Raw genomic sequence first — 21,654 nt, forward strand, 5'->3', positions numbered from 1 at the left:
AAGAGTTATAGTCTTGGAAACCACAGAGGCAGTTCTACCTTCCATGTCTTATAGGATCACTATGAGAATCAACTCGGTGACAGTGATTTTTTTTGTAATTAAATATGATATGGTAAAACATTACAAAACGTTTGCTGTTTTAACTAACTCAAAGTGTGCAGTTCAGTGATATTAATTGCATTTGCCCTGTTGGGCATCGATCACCACTATTTCCAAAGTTTTCCATCACTGCAAGCAGAAACTCAGTTTTTCCCCATTGCATTCTTTTCCTTAACCCTGGTAATTGTTAACAAACTCATCTCTTTATATGTGCTGTTGCAGATAATTGCATCTAATGTTTACCTTTTGATATCACATTTCTTTCAATATAATGTTTTCAAGACTGAATAATGTTCAACTCTATATATATGAGGGACTTCAAAAGCTTTGTGGAAAAATCCATTTTCCATTTTTCTTTGAATTTTCTTAAGCCCTCTTATTTTCCATATTTTGTTTATTTGATCACTTGTTGATAGACTTAAGTTATTTATACCTTTTGGATACATTGAAAGCTCAGGGAATTTGTGATTCAGTTATTACGTAAATATAAAGTCATGGGTCTACAAAACAACTCTTTTTAAAAAGTAAATTGTTTTGCTGAATTGATTAACAATCTGTTCCACCCTTCCCACCCACCTCCAGCCATCATATTAATGTGTATTAGTTATGTGCGCTAGGCATTCCTGACAAGTGGCTTTTTAATTTTTGTCTTTCAGTCTTACCTCCAGTCTTAGTGCCTCGTCACAATGAATTCAATCCACAGCACAGCCTTCTGGTTCAGTTTAGGAACCTGAGCCACAATGAACCGCACATGCCACAAAATGCCACCTTTCCAGATTCGTTCCACCAGCCCAACAACACACCGTTTCCCTTGTCGCCTAACAGCCCTTACCCCCCCTCCCCAGCTAGCAGCACATATCCCAACTCACCTGCAAGTTCTGGCCCAGGAAGTCCATTTCAGCTTCCAGGTAAGATTTATTTGGTCGCCCGCAAATCATCCCTGAGTGTTAGCAGTCGCTTGCTTGCTTCAAGTTCTTTAGGTGAATGCGTATATGCCAAGAGTTAGCTATTCCCACCTCTGTTTCTTTAGCTCGTTATTTGATTTCCAGAGGAAGTTGTTAGATTTTATTTTGCTCAGTACCATTTGACTAGGGTATATGTTTAAAAAAGATTCCTAATAGCCACATTTAACTTAAAGACTTCTTGGGGCCGGGTGGAGTGCGGTAAACATAAGATATCAAGTAGCTCCAATAGATAGGCTTATGACGGCTTACTAGCTGAATGGTTGGTGATTCGAATCAGCCCAAGGGGACTGTGGAAGACAGGCCTGGTGATGGGCTTTCAAAAACTTGGAGCCCATGGTGCAGTCTGAGGCTGTACACTTGGGGTCTTCACGAATTGTGATTGACCTGAAAGCAGCTCACAACAATAACATTGTATGGCTGAAGGTGCCCTGGTGCTGTTGCTGGGTAGACGTTGGACTATTAACGGCAAGGTCTGTGATTCAACTCCACCTCCTGCTCCGGGAGAAAGGCAAGGCTGTCTGCTCCAGGAGAGATTTACACAAAAGCCTCACTGCCATCGAATAGATGCTGAGGAGCTTTGAGTCAGAATTGACTTAATGGCAGTGGGCTTGCTTTTTTTTGGGTTTTGGCACTGTGTAACTAATTCTGTGATGAAAGCTATTATAACATTAACTAATATCCAGAACAATTATGTGAGATAGATTGATATTCGTGTTTTACCGATGGAAAACAAAATTGACATTAGCTCCAAGGTTTAAAGTGCTTAGCCCCGTGGTTCTCAACCTTCCTAATGCCGCGACCCTTTAATTCAGTTCCTCACGTTGTGGTGACCCCCCCCCCCACCTCCAACCATACAATTATTTTTGTCGCTACTTCATATGAATCAGGCGACCCCTGGGAAAGGGTTGTTCGACCCCCAAAGGGGTCAAAACCTGTGGGTCGTGACCTTTCACAGGAGTCGCCTAATACATCCTAATATCAGATATTTACATTATAATTCATAACAGTAGCAAAATTATAGTTGTGAAGTAGCAACAGAAATAATTTTATGGTTGGGGGTCACCACAACATAAGGAACTGTATTAAAGGGTCATGGCATGAGGAAGGTGGAGAACCACTGGCCTAAAGTCTCACAGATAAGGGGATCAGACCCACTTTGTGTGACTCTTAAAGTCTGTACTCTCCATTTTATTACATTGCTTTTCAGTTTATTACATTCCTTTTCAAATCACTTTAAACTTTGGAAGTTTAAAATGAACTTCATTAATCTTTAATTTTAAAACTAATGAACTGATTTTTCTGGAAGATTAGTTCAATAGCAAGTAGATTGTATATAGTTTCAGAATTGTGTTAGTGATATGTCATCTATGCACACATTATTGTGCACTCTGTCGATCAATACTTGGATAACTAATATCTGTTGAGCACAGTCATGTATATTCTTTGTGATTACTGCAGCAAAATAGCAATGGGTGTTTTTTAGGTGGAATAAAATAGCAACTATTTCCCTGACTAATAAGAATTTGTTCAAAACCAGATTCAGTGTAGATTATGACCTTTGTATACATGTGTACAAACCTGATTCTATTCAGTATATTGTAGTTTTTGAGAGAAAGAAGTATAGTTGGAGCTTTGGCAGAGATTTTAAACAATGTTTGAATTGCAAGAATTACCTGGTTAGCATTTAGTTTTTAAGCGAATTGATCATAAATACGCAGCAGCCAGTTTTGGAGGTTGTGAAAGAATTAGACACATGCTGCCAGCATTGGTAGCAAGAGTAAAGGGCCATGGTTTTATTTTAGTTTCAAATCACACAGATACAGTGTGTGCTGATCTGTTAGGTAAAAGGGTCCCTGTAGATAATGTACCCTAACAAGGATCATCCGTGTCCTCCCCATTGATTTGCACTAGCAGCGGTTTCTTTTAAACATAAGATTCTAAATAAATAAAGGCAGGATTTGTAACCTTGAAATTACTTTAGCACTGATTCTAGTGCACTGGATGACCAGGGTGCTAGATAAAGAAATGCTGGCTTATAGTAGATTTTCAGTAGATTCTAGATATGCTGTCTGTCTGTCTTCCCTTGTCCCGGGATACCGTCTTACAGTTTTGAGTATGGGTGTGTGTGATGTTCAATAGTAAGTCCTGCTGATAATCTTAGGGGCCTTTTTAGTGTCTTCAGGGTCATCGCGTGAGCCGAATGGACAGTTTAACTCTATCTTGGGGACTCTAACTTATCTCCTTTTCTTTCTCTTAGCTGATACACCTCCTCCAGCATACATGCCGCCTGATGATCAGATGGGCCCAGATAACTCCCAGCCTATGGACACAAGCAGTACCATGATTCCCCAGATAATGCCCACTGTCTCCAGCAGGGGTAAGAGAGGGCTCCTCATATTTAGTTTCCTTAAACTTTTTGGGGTGCCACTTTTAAAATATAGGTGCACTGGTGTATTGGTTATGCGTTGGGCTGAGATCCACATGGTTGGTAGTTCGAAACCACCAGTCGCTCTGTGGGACAAAAATTGGGCTTGCTACTCCCGAAAACAGTTACAGAATCGGAAACCTACAGGTTTGAATTAGCATTGACTGAGTGGCAGTGAGTTTGGCGTTTGGTTGGTTGATTTAAAATATAGCTTTATTGAAATATTTATATACCATAAAACACCACTTAGAATGCATTGCAGTGAATTTTAGCGAATATATAGTTTTCACCATCACCACAATGCCTATGTACGTGTTTTTCATGAACACTTCATTATAAATAGAATCGTATATCATGTAGTGGTTAGCAGATGACATCTTTCACCTAGCGTATGGATTCAGCGTTCGTGCAGGTTGTAGCATGTATGAATAGTTTGTTCCCTTTTGTTGCTGAGTAGTATAAGGGCCACTGTGAGTCAGCAGTGACTCGATGGCTGTGAGTTTGAGTATCTTATTATATAGATTTACTATGTTTCATCGATCCTTTCACCGCTTGATAGGAATCTGAATTTTCATGGCTATTCTGCAGAATGTTATGAATACTGTATATAAGTCTGGGGGACGACACTATTATTTTTCTTATGTAAATACCTAGCAGTGAATTACAGAGTCATATATATGAGTTTATGTTTATGAAAAGTGGCCAGTTGTGTTCCCCATTGACTGCACCATTTTATTTAAGATTTCTAGTTTCTCCACATCTTCTGAATAGTTGATATTGTCGTCTTTTTGATTCTAGTAAGTGTAAAGTGCTATCCCATTGTGCTTTTAATTACCACAGTGAATAATGAATAATGATGTTGGACTTCTTTTTATATATACTTATTAGGTGTTTATGTCTCTTTGGTGAGTGTCTGTTGAAAACTTTGCCCTTTTAATTTTTATTGTTGAATGTACACAGCAGAACACAAACCAATTCAAAATTTTTACATGTATGCTTCGGTGACCTTGGCCTCTTTTCTAACTCGGTTGCTTGTTGGCGTCTCAGGAGTCAGTGTTTTTGTTGGTATCAAGGCGTTGCCGTCACAGGGACTCCATGTACTACAGGTAGAAGTGCTCTTAGGGTTTTCTTGGCGCTCATCTTGGGAGAAGACTATTGCCGGGCCATTTCACCACCGTGTCTGTCACTGGGCGATTTTGTTCTTATTGTGGCTCCCAAGTCAAGTGACTCACCGTGATAAACTGGGTCAGAGTAGAACTGCCCAAAGGTTGTCTGTTCTGTGTGGCATCCTGTCACTACATCTGTGGTTCAGAATCGGCAGTGCTGGCCAACAGAAAGGCAGCATGGCAGATGTTGGCCTGGAGAAAGAGACAGCGTTACTCCTCTCAAAGGTGGTCGTCTTCCACCCTGCTGTGAAAGTGTGTCTCAGCCACTGCTTGTGAGAACGGCACTGCATCCTGTTTCCTATTGAGGTCAACTCAACACAAAGACATTTGGTTGCTGTGCAGCATTTACACTGCCTTTGTTTTGTCTGCCGTCACTGAACCCCTTTGAGGCCCTTTCCCAAACTGTTGACTGGTCAGTGAGCAGCTGACTGCCTCATCCCCTTGGGTTGACAGGGCTCCTCCTCAGTTGGTGAAGGCTTGGGCTACCCAGGAGCCTTTTTGTTTTGGATACAAATCCTTTAGCAGACATGTGATTTGTAATATTTTCTCACTCTTTGGCTTCTCTTCATTTTCTTTATTGTGACCTTTGGAACACAAATGTCTTAATGTTGATGAAGTCATTTTAATCCCTTTTTTTCCTGGATCAGGCTTTTGATGTTACATACAAAGAATCTTTGCATATTTCAAGGTCATGAATATTTTTTCCTGTGTAATAATCTGTGAGGTTTATACTTTAGGCTCTTCCATTTTGAGTTAGTGTTTATATATGGTATGCGTTAGAGGTTTGAATCTATATTTTTGCGCATATATATATATATATATATAGTTGATTCCAACATCGTTTGTTAAAAAAGAATATCTTTTTTATTGAATTGTCTTGGCATGTAGTTGACCATAAATATAAGGGTTTATTTTAGGACTGAGTTTGTTCTTTGAATCTATATAGACATATTCTTTTTTTAAATAGACATTCTTATAGGCTATTCTTAGCACTATCATCTCATAAATTTTTATCATTTCATAATGTTGATCACTAAAAAGCTTTTAGGAAGTTTTGAAAATGGAAAGTGTTAGCTCACCAACTTTGGTTCTTTTTCTAAATCGTTGACTATTCTGTATTCTTTGTATTTTGCCATAATTTCAGTATCCTTTTGTTAGTTTCTACCAATGAAACAAGTCAAAAACTGTTCTTGGAATTTGATAGAGATCACATTGCATCTCTGCTTCATCTTGAGATTTGCTGTCTTCATAATACTAAATCTTCCAATGTGTGGAGCTGTGTTCTGTTTTCTATTTATTAATCTTAGCCATCTCTTCTTAAATTTATCCCTCAATTAATTATTTGTGTGCTTGTATGTGGTAAAAACATATACACCAAAATAGTCACAAATATAACCACCTCCACATTTACAGTTCAATGAATTAATGAACTTTTAAAAATCGTTTTATTAGGGCTCATACAACTCTTATCACAATCCATACATACATCAATTGTGTAAAGCACATTTGTACATTCATTGCCCTCATCATTCTCCAAATATTTGCTCTCCACCTAAGTCCCTGGCATCAGCTCCTCATTTTCCCCCACCCTCCCCGCTCTCACCTCCCTCATGAACACTTGATAATTTATAAATTATTATTTTGTCATATATTTCCCTGTCCGCTATCTTCCTTCACCCACTTTTTCTGTTATCCATCCCCCAGGGAGGAAGTCACATGTGGATCCTTGTAATCAGTTCCCCCTTTCCAACCCACCCTCCCTCCACCCTCCCAGTATCGCCCCTCACGCCCCTGGTCCTGAAGCGATCCTGCACCCTGGATTCCCTCCGGTTTTATCTAGTGCCACCATTGCTGTTTCCATCTTTCTCCTCAGGATTCTATCACATTAGCATAAAATTCATGTTCCCCAAAGAGGACCACTCTTTCCTCCTCCTTCCCACCCCTGGGGAATATGAATGATCTTTGGTTTCTATGTATTTACATATTTCATCTAGTGAGATCATACAGTATTCCTTCTGTGACTGGCTTCTTTCACTCCGTGTAATGTTTTCCAGGTTTATCTGTGTTGTGGCATGCACTATAACTTAGTATTTCTTAATATTTGAGAAATAGTTAACCCTCGCGTCTACGACATTGTGCATTTACAGACAGCTCTGGATGCGTGCACATTGAACTGTTTGCATTTTTGGACTATTAGAAAAGAGCTGCGGTGAATACTGGTGTGCGGTTTTCTGCCTTTAGTTTTGGGTATTTGCCTGGTATTGGGAGGGGTGCGTTGTTGGTAATTCCATGATCAACTTTTAAAAAACTTTTAATCTTAAATAACAGTTTTATTAGATTTTGTCAGATATTATTTAATATTTCTTCATTCATGTTTTAAAAACTCTGATAACCTAGTTTTGTGTGTTGCTTTTTTGTTCATATTTAAGTCTTAGCTGTATGAAATAATAAACTACCTTTTGGTATAGCCCTAAGGTGACCAGACGTACTGCGTTTGGTTGGACAGTCCCGATTTTTAACAAATTTTTCCGTGTCCTGCGGCGTTTTTAAAAAATCCCGATTTTTGGAATGGATGCACGACAAGTGGTTTCCGGCTGCCATGTGGCTATTTTGCCAGGATATGAGTTTTATCAATGGTGTCCCACTTTACCAATGTTAAAATCTGGTCACCTTATATCCCCCCCTTAAAAATACTTTTATTGGGGGCTCTTACATTTCTTATCACAATCCATTCATTCCTCCAATGTGTCAAGCACATTTGCACATATGCCATCATCATTTTCAAAGCCTCTCTTCCCACTTAAGCCCCTAATATCAGCTCCCCATTTCTTCCCCCTCCCCCGCCTGCCCTCCCTCACGAACCCTTGATAAGTTGTAGATTATTTTTCCCATATCTTACATTGCCATGATCAACTTTTTGAGGAACTGCCCGACTTTTCCACTGTGGCGGTACCGTTTTCCCTTCCTGCCAGCAGTGGACGGGGTTCCAGTGTCTTCACAGCTTCGCTGGTGCTTGTTTTATTTTTCATCATTGCTAGTCTAATGGGAATAAGGTCATATCTCATTGTAGTTTTGATGGAATTGTCTTTTAATCTCTTTTTTGGGTTCTTCATTAGTATAGGAAACTGGTTTTTGCATGTTGATCTTGTAACCTGTGACCTTGCTGATGTCATCTATTCTAGCATAGTGGGGTTTTTATATAAATATGTGGATTCTTTAGGAGTTTCTACAAATAGGATCATGTAATCTGTGAAAATAAAATATTTCTTTCTCTTCAATCTCGATGTACTCATCTTCATTAAAGGCCATTTATGAAAAACCTGTCATTGTCATCATAGTTTTATTTTTGACTCTAGCCTTCCCAATCTAGTTCTTTTAATTTGCTATTCATTTTTTATTTGTATTTGCTATGGCCTTCTTCTTGTCTTATACTTTATATATAAATGTCTTAGAAATTTGAACTCTTAGGACAGTTCTTTGTGGATTCCTATTAGTTTTTTCCCCTCCACAGCTGAATTCTTTGCAGGTGAATGATGAGAACTGAGAGAAGTTGAGAGTCCTGGACTCTGAGTGAGCTCAGGGCAGGGAAAGACCTAACTAGCGCAGGCTGAAGCCCTTCTGTGCTCCTGTTCCTCCTGGATGTTCATTATGAGTTCTTGACTTTTACACCAGCAAGAGTATGACCACTGTTTGAGGTTATGCCGAAATCTTGTTCCATGAGCACATGAAATTTACATGTATGCCACTTTTTATTCAAAGATTATGTTCGTGTGGTGTTTCCAGATTTTTGTTTAGAATAATTGTATTGATACTGATATGGTTAAATCTTTCAGGCTGCTAAAACAAGCTTTGATAAATTTTAAATCAATACCTTCAAGCCTATTTATGGTGCTTGCTTTTAAAAAATATGTATCTCTATATATCACACAGCCTGGAAGGACAGTGAGATGTAGAGAAACAATACGGTTGTTTTTTCATCTGAATTTTCTGGTATCATTCATTGGAATATTTCTCACTTTAATTTTTTTCACAGATGTTCAGCCTGTTGCCTATGAAGAGCCCAAACATTGGTGTTCAATTGTCTACTATGAGTTAAACAATCGTGTTGGCGAAGCGTTTCATGCATCTTCCACTAGTGTGTTAGTGGATGGATTCACAGATCCTTCAAATAACAAAAGTCGATTCTGCTTGGGATTATTGTCAAATGTTAATCGTAATTCTACAATTGAAAACACTAGGCGACATATTGGAAAAGGTAATCTTGATATTTCCTTACAATGAGTTGAGTTCATGTATTGTGCTTGCTCTACACCATGCATCTTGTAGGACCCCGGAAGCCTGCAAAGACTCTCAAGGTATAGTCTGTGTCCTCAGCTTATAGGTGTGAAGAGTGTAGTGATCAGGCCACCACTCCCCTTGTTGTTATCCTGCGTTGTCATCTTCTAGTGCTGAGGAGGGACGGACGGGAAGTCACAGACAGAATCTCTATTCTTTTTTGACTGCCTCTCCAACAGGAATATAAGCTTTTGTAAGAGTAGGAATTTGCCTTTCTAGTTGCTATCTGCTCAGCAGTTAGAAAAGAGCATGCCTCATAAATACAGAAGTATCTAGAGTGATTGTAAGTCAGAATTGACTGATGGCATGTAACAACAATAGCATTTGTTGAATGAAAACATACTAATGAAGGATTTGAATTTTCAAAATATAGTATTTGTTGGAGTGGTTTGGCTTTGGGATGACTTGTAAGAATTTCCAAAACGTTGGGTGAGCAGAGTTACAGCTAGGAAGTCTAGTTTGCAAAGACTGTAAGGCTCCAGTAGCTTTATTGCTACTCTCCATTCCTTTTACATTCAGATAAGACAATGCTGTTTTTAAGTGTAAAAGACTCGTGCATTAAGTGGCCAAGAAGGAAAACAATCCCATATTGAGTGTTGTAATTGTCTTTGAAGAAGTTTTTTTTTTAATTTTAACAATTTATTAGGGGCTCATACAATTCTTATCACAGTTCATACATATACATACATCAATTGTATAAAGCACATCTGTACAGTCTTTGCCCTAATCATTTTTTTCTCCTCTTTTCTTTTTTTACATTTTATTAGGGACTCATACAACTCTTATCACCATCCATACATATACATACATCAATTGTATAAAGCACATCCGTACATTCCCTTCCCCAATCATTCTCAAGGCATTTGCTCTCCACTTAAGCCCCTTGCATCAGGTCCTCTTTTTTTTTCCCCCTCCCTCCCCTTTTCCCCCTCCCTCATGTGCCCTTGGTAATTTATACCTCGTTATTTTGTCATATCTTGCCCTATCCGGAGAGAAGTTTTGTTTTTATCACATGCTGTGTTTTGCTTTTTTGACTTGAGGTTCAGCTTAGGAACAAAAGGTTAAGTAGCTGTATTTTTAGTAGGGTTTTTTTTTTAATAGAAGAGATAAAGGAAAATATTTTGACTCCAAATTAGTTGAAAACAAAGCTTCCATTATTTTACTTTACTGCCAACTTGCTAACTTACTTTTCTTTTTTAAGATAAAATGCCTCACTTTTGTGCATTGATTACATACACACACACACACACGCACACACATACACACACACTTTAAAAAATATCCAGTTCTCAAACCCTTCTTTACACAAAATTTTATTTGCCCGTAGGTAAAGCAGTTTGTAATGCCACAATTTTATGCATGGCTGTGATTCACCGGTGTACAGAGGAATAAGGATGTCCTTGTAGCACTGACTGTAGTGCAGAACAGGGAACTTTCTAAGTGTCTGTTGGGAAATACTTAAATAAATTATGTTACACTCTTAACTAGAATTATACTCAATATTTCGAACATGCATGCAAGAAGGCTTCAAAAAGCTCATGGAAAAGGGTGATTAAAAGACAGTGGGAATTTTTTCTGTGAACTTTTGAAGCTCCCTAATGTAGTAAAATCTCTAAGATATATATTTGAATATATATATATTTTTAAAGTGGAAGTTTCAGATTAATGGTGTATCATTCTATTAATGCCTCTCCAATATACACAGGCATATAAAAATGTTCTATAGAAATATACATACATACATACACACACACACACACACACACACACACACACATAACCTAAATGCACGTTAAAAATCTTAAAATGGTCCACACCAAACCATCGCACTTGTTAGCTCCGAGAAGAATGTTGTTAGCTCTGAGAAAGAAAAAGCAATTTGAGGAGATAGGAGGATAGTTATGTTGGGAAAACACTTGGTGACTTTATCTTTAGCTATATACTTTGAGTTTTGATATCGAGATTATATTTGCATAATATACATTTTAAAATTAAAATTTTTTAAATGAAAAGTAAAATAAACCTGCCATACAGAGACTATTTGTGTGACCTGAAACTACCTTATGTTATACGTAGGATTTTTAAAATTCTTATAAGCTTTTGTAACTGCTAAACAAATATTTATATCAGTTGCCATTGATTCGATGAGTTTGGTTTTGAGTTATTGACACCAAATGTTCCTTTGAAAGGACTTTTTACAAAGACTACTCTTGTTTTTGTTGATACTGCTTCCTTTCATAGGGATGACAAATCATTATTATACAAGGAAGACAAGATCTAAAAAGTCATAACCTACTGCGTGTGCTGCCGAGGCGTGGGTTACTTTTATGCAGATATTGACCTTGTTGATAGTTGTCCCTGAAGGCCATCTAGTGGTGGCTTTTATCTGAAGATTGCTGTGGGAGTGCGGTGGATTAGTGAATTGTCTCAGTTGCTTCTCATATGCTTTCTTAAACGGAATTTCCTTCTGCCTGCCTTTTTTAAGGTGTTCATCTGTACTATGTTGGCGGGGAGGTATATGCAGAATGCCTCAGTGACAGCAGCATCTTTGTGCAGAGTAGGAACTGTAACTTTCATCATGGATTCCACCCCACTACCGTCTGTAAGATCCCCAGCAGCTGCAGTCTCAAAATTTTTAACAATCAGGAATTTGCCCAGCTTCTGGCTCAGTCTGTCAACCATGGGTTTGAGGCAGTCTATGAGCTCACCAAGATGTGCACCATCCGAATGAGTTTTGTCAAGGTGAGTAGATTATGAGCTATAACTCCGTTTGCGCCACTGTGGATATTTCTGTATGTTATAAAGAAAAAGAAATTCTTTGCTAAATGAATGATGATATTTGCTTTTGACCCAATTTAATAATATAACTGAAGTTCTTGATTTTGTAACTTCAGCCACATGATAGTTCTGAGCTGTCATTTTATAGTCCACGTGTTATCAAATGTGTGTTATTAATACTATTCAGTGGGGCTGAGGAGTTTGGACAAAAGATGAAATTGCTGGAAAACATTCAATATGTGAATTGTATTTTGAATTCCTTAGCCTCGACTGTTTCAGTTGCTATTAGATTCCATTAAAGTAACTGAAAGAATTTTTTTAACACCAAAATTATTTTACTTGTGTCTAAGCTGTTTTATTAAGGATTTGCAAAGTTGAAAGAAGTCTTCGAATCCATAGTTTGTTTTTGGTTTTTCAGCTTGGTTAGTCCAAAGATGGCGGCTCATGAACAGACTTGGGGTAGAGTTTTGGTGATGTACTCAGGCACCTCTCCAAAGGAGCGCTGGTGGCGTAGTGGCTTGTGTATTGGGCTATTTGCCTCCACAAATCTGAGCTCGCTCAGTTAGTTCAGAATGACTGGAAGAAGATGAGACTTCCTGCCCCATGCGAAGCTTTGCAGTCTGGAAACCCACCAGGGCAGTTCTACTCTGTCCTACAGGGTCTCTCTGAGTCTGAATGGACTTGATGGCAGTGAGTTCCTTTGGTTAACATTGTATCCACATGGTCTTTAAGAATTTAACTAAAGAGCAACTGTCAAGTGTAGTGATATCCCTTTGTCACTTGTCCTTCTGAATCCAGTTTGAACCTCTAGCAGCTCTCTTGTCAATATACTGCTACAATCATTGTTAGATGATTTTAAACAAACTTTTATATACAGGTGATAAAGATGATATTGTTGTGTAATGTGAGCATTCTGTTGCGTCACCCCTCTTTGGACAGGGTTCAAATGTGGATCTCTTCCAGTCAATTGGCCAGAGAGCTGTTTTCCAACTTTCTTGGCATAAATACTTGTCGTGGTTCCATCAACTTGTTGAAACACTTCCATTGGTATTCCATCGACTCCTGGAACCTTGTTATTGACTAATGCTTTCACTACATCTTGCACTTTTTTCTTCAGTACCATTGGTTCTTGCTTCTAAAATAACTGCCTCGTGGAGCTGATGCCAGGGGCTTAAGTGGAGAAGAGCAAATGTTTTGAGAATGATGAGGGCAGTGAATGTGCAAATGTGCTTTACACAATTGATGTACGTATGGACTGTGATAAGAGTTGTATGAGCCCTTAATAAAATGATTTTTAAAATAACATTGAGAGGGGAAAAAATAAAAATAATAAAATCATGAAAACAACAAAATAAAGCAGCCGCATTCTGTGGGGGGGGGGGGGGCTAGAGGAGGAAAATGAAAGACCCCCTAAAATGGACTGGCGACTGGCTCTGTGCATTCGTTCCCTCTTCTTTGGATGCTTCTGGAATCATCAGTATTTTGCCCAGAGAATCTTTCAGTTTTGCACATTGAGACTTGGATTTTTTCTCTCTCTCTTTTGTTCCTGCTGTTTAATATATGCTGAGCATGGTCTTCCTTTTTGTTACCTAATTCTAGGTCTTTGCACATATATTTATACTTTACTTTGTCATCTTGAACTTGTCTTTAAATTTTCTGTTCCACTCTGTGACTTCATAAAAAATTTCCTTACTCTATGATTAAAAGCAAGTTTCAGAGTCTCTTGGACTTTTCTTTCTTCATGAATGATGTTCTTGATGTCCTCCTTCAGCTCATTAGATCTTCTTTCATTAATGTTCAAGGCATCAAATTTGTTTTGAGATGTTCTCAAAATTCAGATGGGATAGACTCAAGGTCGTATTTTGGCTCTTGTGGTCTTGTTATGTTTTTCTTCAGCTTTAACCTGAACTTTGTATGAGCAATTGGTGGCCTGTTCCACAGTCATCCATTGACCTGGTTTTAGCTGCTCATATTGAGCTTCTCCAGCATCTTTTCCCACAAATTAATAAATTTGGCTTCTATGCATTCCATCTAGAGAAGCCCATGTATGCAGTTGCTGTTTGTGTTGTTGGAAAAAGGTATTTATTATGAACAAGTTGTTGTTCTTACGTAATTGAATTATATGATTTTCAGGTTCATGTTTAGCATCAAGACCGTATTTTCCAATTACTAATCCTCCCTCTGTGTCCAATTCTTACAGTCTAATTGCCAGTAGTTATTAATACATTTTGCTTGCATGTTTGATCAGCTTAGACTGAAGGATTCAGTGGACTAGCTTTAGTATCTGGTGCATAAATTTGCGTAATGGTGGTATTTAGATTTCCTTCAAGAAGGATAGATAGTACTTTTATCACTCTATTGTACTTTTTCAGATAGATCATGAAGTGGCTTTTGAGGAAGGCAACTCCATTCCTTGTGACTCTGTCAGTCCTGGCAGAGCCAGCTATGATCTTCCAATTCAGCATGTCCAGTACAAGTCCATTTCAACTCACTAATGCCTTGGGTACCAGTCTGTCTGTGTTCAGCCTCATTTTTACAACTTCTAATTTTTCTGTATGTCCATATTTCATACATTCCAAGTTCTCATTATTAGAATTTTTGCAGCTTTTTGGCCTCATTTTCAGTGGTGCCCCATCAGCAAAGGGAGATCCCAGAGACTTTACTCCCATAGGCTTTCCTCCATCTTCATCATTGCGGTCGATTCTGCAATAGAAGGCAGCTCTTAGTCATATTTTGAGTGCCTTACCACCTGAGGGGCTCATCTGTGGCACTATCTCTGATCATGTTCTGCTTCTATTCTGGAGATTTTCTGTATTGGACAATGTTTTTATGCTGTCCGTAAGGTTAATTGCTCTGAAGGTGGACCGTTAATCCCTCCTTAGTGTTTGAACTTCCATGAAGCTATTTATTGATTTTCATTAGTCAACAAGAATTCTGAAACCAGTTTGGCCCTAATGGTTCCTCTTCAAGAGATTAAGCATTATTTTTAAAAAACAAAGAAAAACGAACAACATCTCTGAATAATGTAGATATTGCATTGCTTTTACTTCTAAATGAGTTCTAAGATTATTTTGTGCGAGTTACTTGCATTAAATACATTCTGTATGTAAGATGTCTTCAAAAAGTTAGGTGAAAAATGGAATTAAAAGATAGTAGAATTTTCCATGGACTTTTAAAATCCCCTTCATATTTCTAGGGTTAAGTTCTGTTCTTTTGCTGTTATGGTAAAAATCTATTTAGACTGCTTGACAGTTTGAAGAGAGGTTTGCTGTAACGTTTTTTTCCTTTCGTAGGGCTGGGGAGCAGAGTACCACCGGCAGGATGTTACCAGCACCCCATGCTGGATTGAGATTCACCTCCATGGGCCTCTTCAGTGGTTGGATAAAGTCCTCACTCAGATGGGCTCCCCTCTGAACCCCATATCTTCAGTCTCATAGTGCAGAAGTATTCTCTTTAATTGTATTATTAGTGGACTTGTGTAATCTTAGAGAAACTCAGTACTGTGAGCTTACATGGAAATCATATTACAGCATACTTTTTTTCCTATGTAATTGTGACCAATACCTTTGTATTTTGTGATCTACATTTGTTTGTATTCATATTCATGTGATTAACTTTCAAAAGTGTTGTAAAAAAATGCAAAGTAAGTATTACATCCCAACTCAGAAGTTTGGCTTTGGTCTTAAACTGGAATGTTTTTACCTTTTGACCCATACATTTTTTTATGCGTTAAATTTTTTTCATTGTAATAATATGTCATGGAGAAAAATCATAATAGTACACAAAGCTATCCAGTGAAAAGCAAGTCTTCCCTCCTACTCTTGATCTTCCAGAAGCTATATTTTAGTAGCTTCTTTGTACACTAACTTTGAAAAAACAGAGTTCATTGTTGAACATTGTGCACACTAGTAAGTGTAGTGTTCAGTAAAAGCAGAATGATGCTTTTCTAGATGACAGCCTAGGTCAGCATTTAACACAGTTACCTGTTTGTCGGTGTAATGTGAGTTCACTCAGTATAGCCTTTGTAAAACATTTCCTTTTTAAAACAAACAAAAACCCTCAGAAAATTGTTGCAAATGACTGATCTCTAGTATATGTCATTTACTCAAATTCTGTTCTAAAGGCTGTTTTATTGCTAGTGACGGTGCATGCACGGCCTTATTCAGCTGCATTGGCTGCTTTGGGCCCATGTTGCGGGAACTCTCATTTTGATATGTATTAATCTTTTCTTTTGCACTTTTATGGGTTACAGTTTTTAGCATAACCTTTGGTGAAACACACTCAAGTGACTTGGACTTCAATGCTTGTCCTTAACTCCCTTGGTATCCCTTTTGTATTACGAAACACTGCCGTTTGTAGAGTATATTTTTAGGAAGTTAAGTTTTTTCTAGCTCTTGTTTTTTATTTTTGTGATTTTAATTTCCAACCTAGATTATATGACTGTTATTCTCTAGCTCCGATTTAAGGTGCCTTTAGTTCCTTTGTTTTATGGATGCTATTGATGTTGAGGAACATGTGAACATGTGTTTAACCTCACTGCTCTGCCTGCCACCAGTCTCCCTTGGAAGGACACGCACAGCAGCCAGAGGAGGCTCTTCAGTTGGCCTCCAAGGATGAGGCCTCTGACCTGATACGTACGTGAAGCAGCAGTGGTGGTTGGCTTAGCTGATTTGCAAACATCCATGTATCCAAGAATGCAGACAATTCTCGCAGTTGTCACGCACACTTATCTTTCTCAGTTGTTAGCACCTGTGTGGATGAGAGGACAGACATAAAAACTGCATTTGATCGCTCGTTCTGAAAGGCTCTGGATCATGGACTCTTGACCACTTTGTCTAAGGAGCAGTGTCAAATGGACACGTAGTTAAGGCATGAGCACGAAGACAGTTTTTGAGAAAACGAACTGGTTTCCCTGTCCAAAGAAGCTGTATTTTTTGATGCCTTTTGAAAGTACATGGAGCCATGCCAATCTTCTGTTTCTAAATGTTAGTCGGCTTCGACGATTTTTTGCCGCCTTTTCTTTTTTTTATGAGAACATAAGTACCTTTTTGAGGATAGGAGAATGTGATAACCTTTTGTTTTCTGTGGCATTATTTATTGATTTTACACAGCGCAGCCAGTGGATGGCGTTCTTTCCGATGAAGTGCCATACATGTTTCAGTTGCCAGTCCTTTAAAAGGGATGCTTGTTACCGTTATTAACCTGAAACCTAACTGTTAGCGTGCTGCTGCCTTCTCACTCTGCCCTCGCTGTGCCGCCCTGAAAGACCAGCGTGTCCGCAGTGATGGCTGTTCCCGTGGCTCAAAGTGGTGGAAATTGTCCAATTGCTTTTATTGATGTCTTTCATTGAGTTCATTAGAAATGATTTCTGTTTGGAGTCAATGTTCAGGTCACAGTTTATAGAGGAAGCAAGATTGTGAGTGATTGTCTGTTTCTTTGTTTTCACTAAGGAATTGTGAGTGGGAGTATTGATGCTGTCGACACTTACATGTTTCATGAAGACGTTAAGCCTATTGTATTTTCTAAAAGAGAGAAAGAAAGAAAACTCCACACTGCTGGATTTTAAATAAACACTTAATAATCAACTTAGCTGCTCATATAATCACTGAGAATGCTCACATAACCATGGATGGGAAATAAAACTTGTCGGGTATTTTAAAAACAAGTGTAATACTGACCAACAACAAAAAGAAGTACCTCTGAAACCATTTCAGAAAATGTGTTACTAAGTTTTTTTTTAATCCCCAGAATGGTTTATGGCTTACAGCCAAATGTATGAGGACATTGGCCTCCTTACACAGCACGCACAAAATACTGTCTGTTAGCGGGAAAGACGGTGTGGGAGTCATAAATGCAGCCAGTCTGGTAAGTGCAGAAAAGGAAAACAAAATCAAAATGCATCTCAGAAATGAAATAAAGGGACATAAAATCAACGTTGGACAAAAGCATGTTTCAAAATGTAGGTGGGACTAAGATCTCTACAATACTGTATTATAATTTTATTCATATTGCCTGGCCAAAGTTCTGGAATGTAAAATGACATGGTGTTGAGCTGCAGAAACTAAGAAGATATTCTAGAGAAAATTTAAGGAAGACATTGATTTTTTAAATGCCAACTATATGCACCAGAATATAAGTAAATTTTCATTTCTTTGTGCATTTCATTGTTATTATTTATGAAAACTATGATAGTAAAATTGGCTGGGTGTCTGTGGTAAAATCCAGATTATAGATAGATAAACCTATAAGCCAAATATTTCAGAGCAAGACATCTTTTAGGATGTGTAATTACGAATGAGTATCTATCTGACTGTGAAATATATTGTGCAGATAAGAGCTAGGACTAACATTACTTGTACGCAGTTGAGTCCAAACTCGCTGGGGCTACCATACTTCTCCAGGACTCACAGGTTTCCCGTCTTGACAAGATAACAGTCTTGCCACGTTTCTTTGCTCTTTCTCAGTGGGGAATGCTTGCATTTTCCTTCTCTGAAGACTTTCTATCTTCTACAGGTCCCACTGTTGGTTTGACGGAACAGTTTTTATGTATCACCTAGGGTGCCTGCCGGAAGCAGTCCCCTGTCATGTGTTCTGGCGGAAGAGTGAAGTCAAAAGGAAGAAATCCTTATCAATAGCAAATAATTCTGAAAACTTTGAAAGGGCCTATTAAAGTGCTGCACTTCTATAATACAGAACTTTTCTGTCACTTTAGGCCCTGCATACTTTTTCTCATCATTGACCTAATAGGGCTTTCAATCATTGGCACCTTTTCCATTGGAAATTGATTGTACATATCTTTTGTACTTCCTTAGGAAGGAAGACTCTTTGGGTAAATTTTGTATTCGCCCTCAGTGGTGACTTCTGTTGTGGACATGGTCGCTTTTAGGAGGGTCAGAGCCCTCCTTTGCCTTATTAAAGCCTCACTTTCTCAAATAAGCTTGTGTGTCCTCATTAGACCCATCAGCTCATAAATAAAACAAGGCTTTTTTTGTTTTGTTTCTTAAGATAATAGCCTGGTAATTTTAGATGGCTTTGGTCATTTTTTCATGGGGGGTGGCATGTTTCTCTGTTTCACAGGGGATCTCAGATATTAACTGGGCACTCTGGGGCGGGTATTCTTAGGTTTCATGTCACGTTATTCCAGAACAGCAGTGTTTTTTTCACTGGTAAGGGTGGGATTCTTGGGAGGTTTTCTTTTCATAAAGGATACATGTGTGGAAAGGTAGAATCTAAGGCATTTCTTCTACATAAACAAAGACTTCTACCTCCTGGACAGAAACTTTGGACAATTCTGTGGAGTTTACTGAATTGCACTACAGCACATCCCAATCTAGTGTTTATAAAGTCTTTATCATTCATTGTAGAGATTATCTCCTAAAATATAAAGGGACTTCAAAGTGTTTTATGGGGAAAAGTCCATTGTCTCTTAATTCAATTTTCCATCAAGTTTTTGAAGCCCCCTTGCATAAGTTACTGCCATGAGACTCTTAAACTGGATGTTTTGTCAGAACTAATGGAGGGGGGGTTCATATATCAGCAATTTCAAATGTTTTAAAATTTTAATAAGATCTTATAATATGTTCTGGTAATAGCTGATGTTAGATAAGTGGTGAATTGTTAAGATGATCCAATCCTCTCACCCAAATTATAGCACAGAGTGGAAAAAGATCTGGTCCTAGACGAGAATGCTAATGTCGTTCGTGGCAGAATGACAGGTGTGTGTGTAGTTTGTGTTCGGAAATTGCAGTATTTAAAATTCTTCAAGTAATCATCACCCATTGTTCTTTAAGGATTTATTTGAAGGTGCTGTTCAAAAGAGTTCAAGTAACAGGTAAGAGATCTGAAGCAACAGTAGTTTGTGTCTGGAAAGACTTCTGTCCCTTCAGTGGGCAGTGCTTTCTTCATACTAGCTGGGATTCGTGCCCGTGGGGCTAAAGAAAGCGAAGTTCCTTGCAAAGGAAGAAATCTTTCAGGGTCAAGTTTTCTGTCTCATCATTGGAGATGAAGTTGCTTTGATTCATTCATGAAAAGTCTTTGATTGTGACTTTTAACTGTAGCAACTCCTAAAGATAATGGCTGGGCAAGTGAATTTCTTTTCTACATGTTTGGTTAAATTGCATTTTGAAATTCACTTATATTAAAGTTGCATTTGTAATCACGAATACTGGATGTTTGTACATGCCTGCTCGTGTTCTCAGATACTTCCCATGCAGATGGTAAAGACCAAACCAGTCAGTGGCTGCACTGCAGGTCTAGTTCTTATTTGTACTTGTTCTGCTTCTGCTTATGTTGTAGGAAATGAAATTCTAGCAACGTGCTTCAATTCCAATATTTTTTGATACTTATTAAAATGTTATTAGTTTCACTATATTGTGCTTTTCAAAGCCATAACTCTTAAAATCTTTTGTTTTTGCATATTGTTTGCTAATACTTTATTTTAATAAACCTCAAAACCTGTTTACACGTCTTTTGTTTTTGTGCTCTGTTTTGACTAAACCTGTCTCCCTGCATGGACTTTAGCCTTATTGTCAGTTACTGTGTGGGACCTGCGTGGCATCCGTTTGTGCACTGGTTGTCGAAAATGAACACGCCATGCCCTTCCACTCGGCGTAGATTTTGCTCGGAGTGATCATGATCAATCTTTTTCGTCTCTGCTTCTGAGGGAGTTGATGAGGTTTTTTTGCCTTTAAAAATTGTCTCATTTTTGAAACGTGATTTGGGCGTAGAGTCTGGGTGGTTTTGAATTTAACCAGCAATTTTCCTTCGCTGGATCTCAGTATCTTCTTGAGAGGGTTTGACTGGATGTTGAGGAGGCAGGCTGGGAGGGCCGGCGCTGGGACCTGCCTGCGTGTCTTTGAGGACTTAACAAGCTTTGGCATTCTGTGCCGCAGTTGCGTGATCTGTAAAGTAAAAGTCTACTTCGTGGGATTGGGGGAAGATTAAATAAAGTAATACAAATAAAGTATGAGGAATCATGCCTGGCATGTAAAATTCACATGCAACTTGTTATTTCTTACATTTCTTCTGATTTCTTTGACACAGTATTTATTTCTGGTACTGCTTGATCTTGATACATTAACCTTTGATTTTCTGTTTCTTTGACTTAGCTTCATTTTCTTTCTTTTACTTTCCGTCAAGCAACAGGCTAGCTGGATCATGACCACACTCTGTGTTGCATGTACAGGGCGTACAGGCTCACTCTCATGCAGGAGCAGTGGTGAGTGTGTGTGCCCCAGCTGGAAAAGTAGAAAACACAAGTGAGAGATGTTAACCTAAAAGAATACATGGGAAAGCTTCTCGCAGAGGAAAACAATCCAACCGAGCACATCCGTTCCATGAGGTGCCTTTGATTTGGAGCCAGGCATTCAGTGACGGGGTTCAGAGCAGATTTACTGGCTGTATTGAAAAGGTAGTTTGGGGTTTGTGTTGTTGTTTTGGAAAGGTAGTTTGGGGGTTGTGTTGTTTTGGAAAGGTAGTTTGGGGGTTTGTGTTGTTGTTTTGGAAAGGTAGCTTGGGGGTTGTGTTGTTGTTTTGGAAAGGTAGTTTGGGGTTGTGTTGTTTTGGAAAGGTAGTTTGGGGTTGTGTTGTTGTTTTGGAAAGGTAGTTTGAGGTTGTGTTGTTGTTTTGGAAAGGTAGTTTGGGGTTGTGTTGTTATTTTGGAAAGGTAGTTTTGAGAAACTCAAACGAGGTGTCCTAGCAAAGGATTTCAGTGAGCATTGTGCGGTGGCTCAAATCGCCGTCACTGAATCAGTCCAGCGGTGAGGGGTCAGCTGTGACATGTGCTTGTTCCTTCAGACATGCGTCGCGGTGGCCACGGCGAGTTCACGTTACTCCAGCTCGTCTCTGGTCGCTGGCAGAAGGCTGTCGGCAGCTGAGGCAGTACTTA

General features: G+C 38.6%; 1 protein-coding gene across 5 annotated transcripts in view; it reads left to right on the top strand.

Moving 5' to 3' along the window:
- The window catches only part of SMAD5 (SMAD family member 5), a 44,988-nt gene extending 26,266 nt beyond the window's left edge, over positions 1-18,722 (top strand). For all 5 annotated transcript variants that reach the window (XM_075541587.1, XM_075541588.1, XM_075541591.1 and 2 more), the window contains 5 exons: positions 756-1,007; positions 3,322-3,441; positions 8,689-8,910; positions 11,476-11,732; positions 15,062-18,722. In XM_075541587.1, the coding sequence (XP_075397702.1) occupies positions 756-1,007; positions 3,322-3,441; positions 8,689-8,910; positions 11,476-11,732; positions 15,062-15,205 (995 nt within the window). In that variant the 3' untranslated portion in view covers positions 15,206-18,722. The remainder of the gene's footprint in view (positions 1-755; positions 1,008-3,321; positions 3,442-8,688; positions 8,911-11,475; positions 11,733-15,061) is intronic.
- Positions 18,723-21,654: the final 2,932 nt, after the last annotated feature.

Source organism: Tenrec ecaudatus, chromosome 2, assembly GCF_050624435.1.
Source record: "Tenrec ecaudatus isolate mTenEca1 chromosome 2, mTenEca1.hap1, whole genome shotgun sequence".
In the NCBI taxonomy this organism is placed as follows: Eukaryota; Metazoa; Chordata; class Mammalia; order Afrosoricida; family Tenrecidae; genus Tenrec; species Tenrec ecaudatus.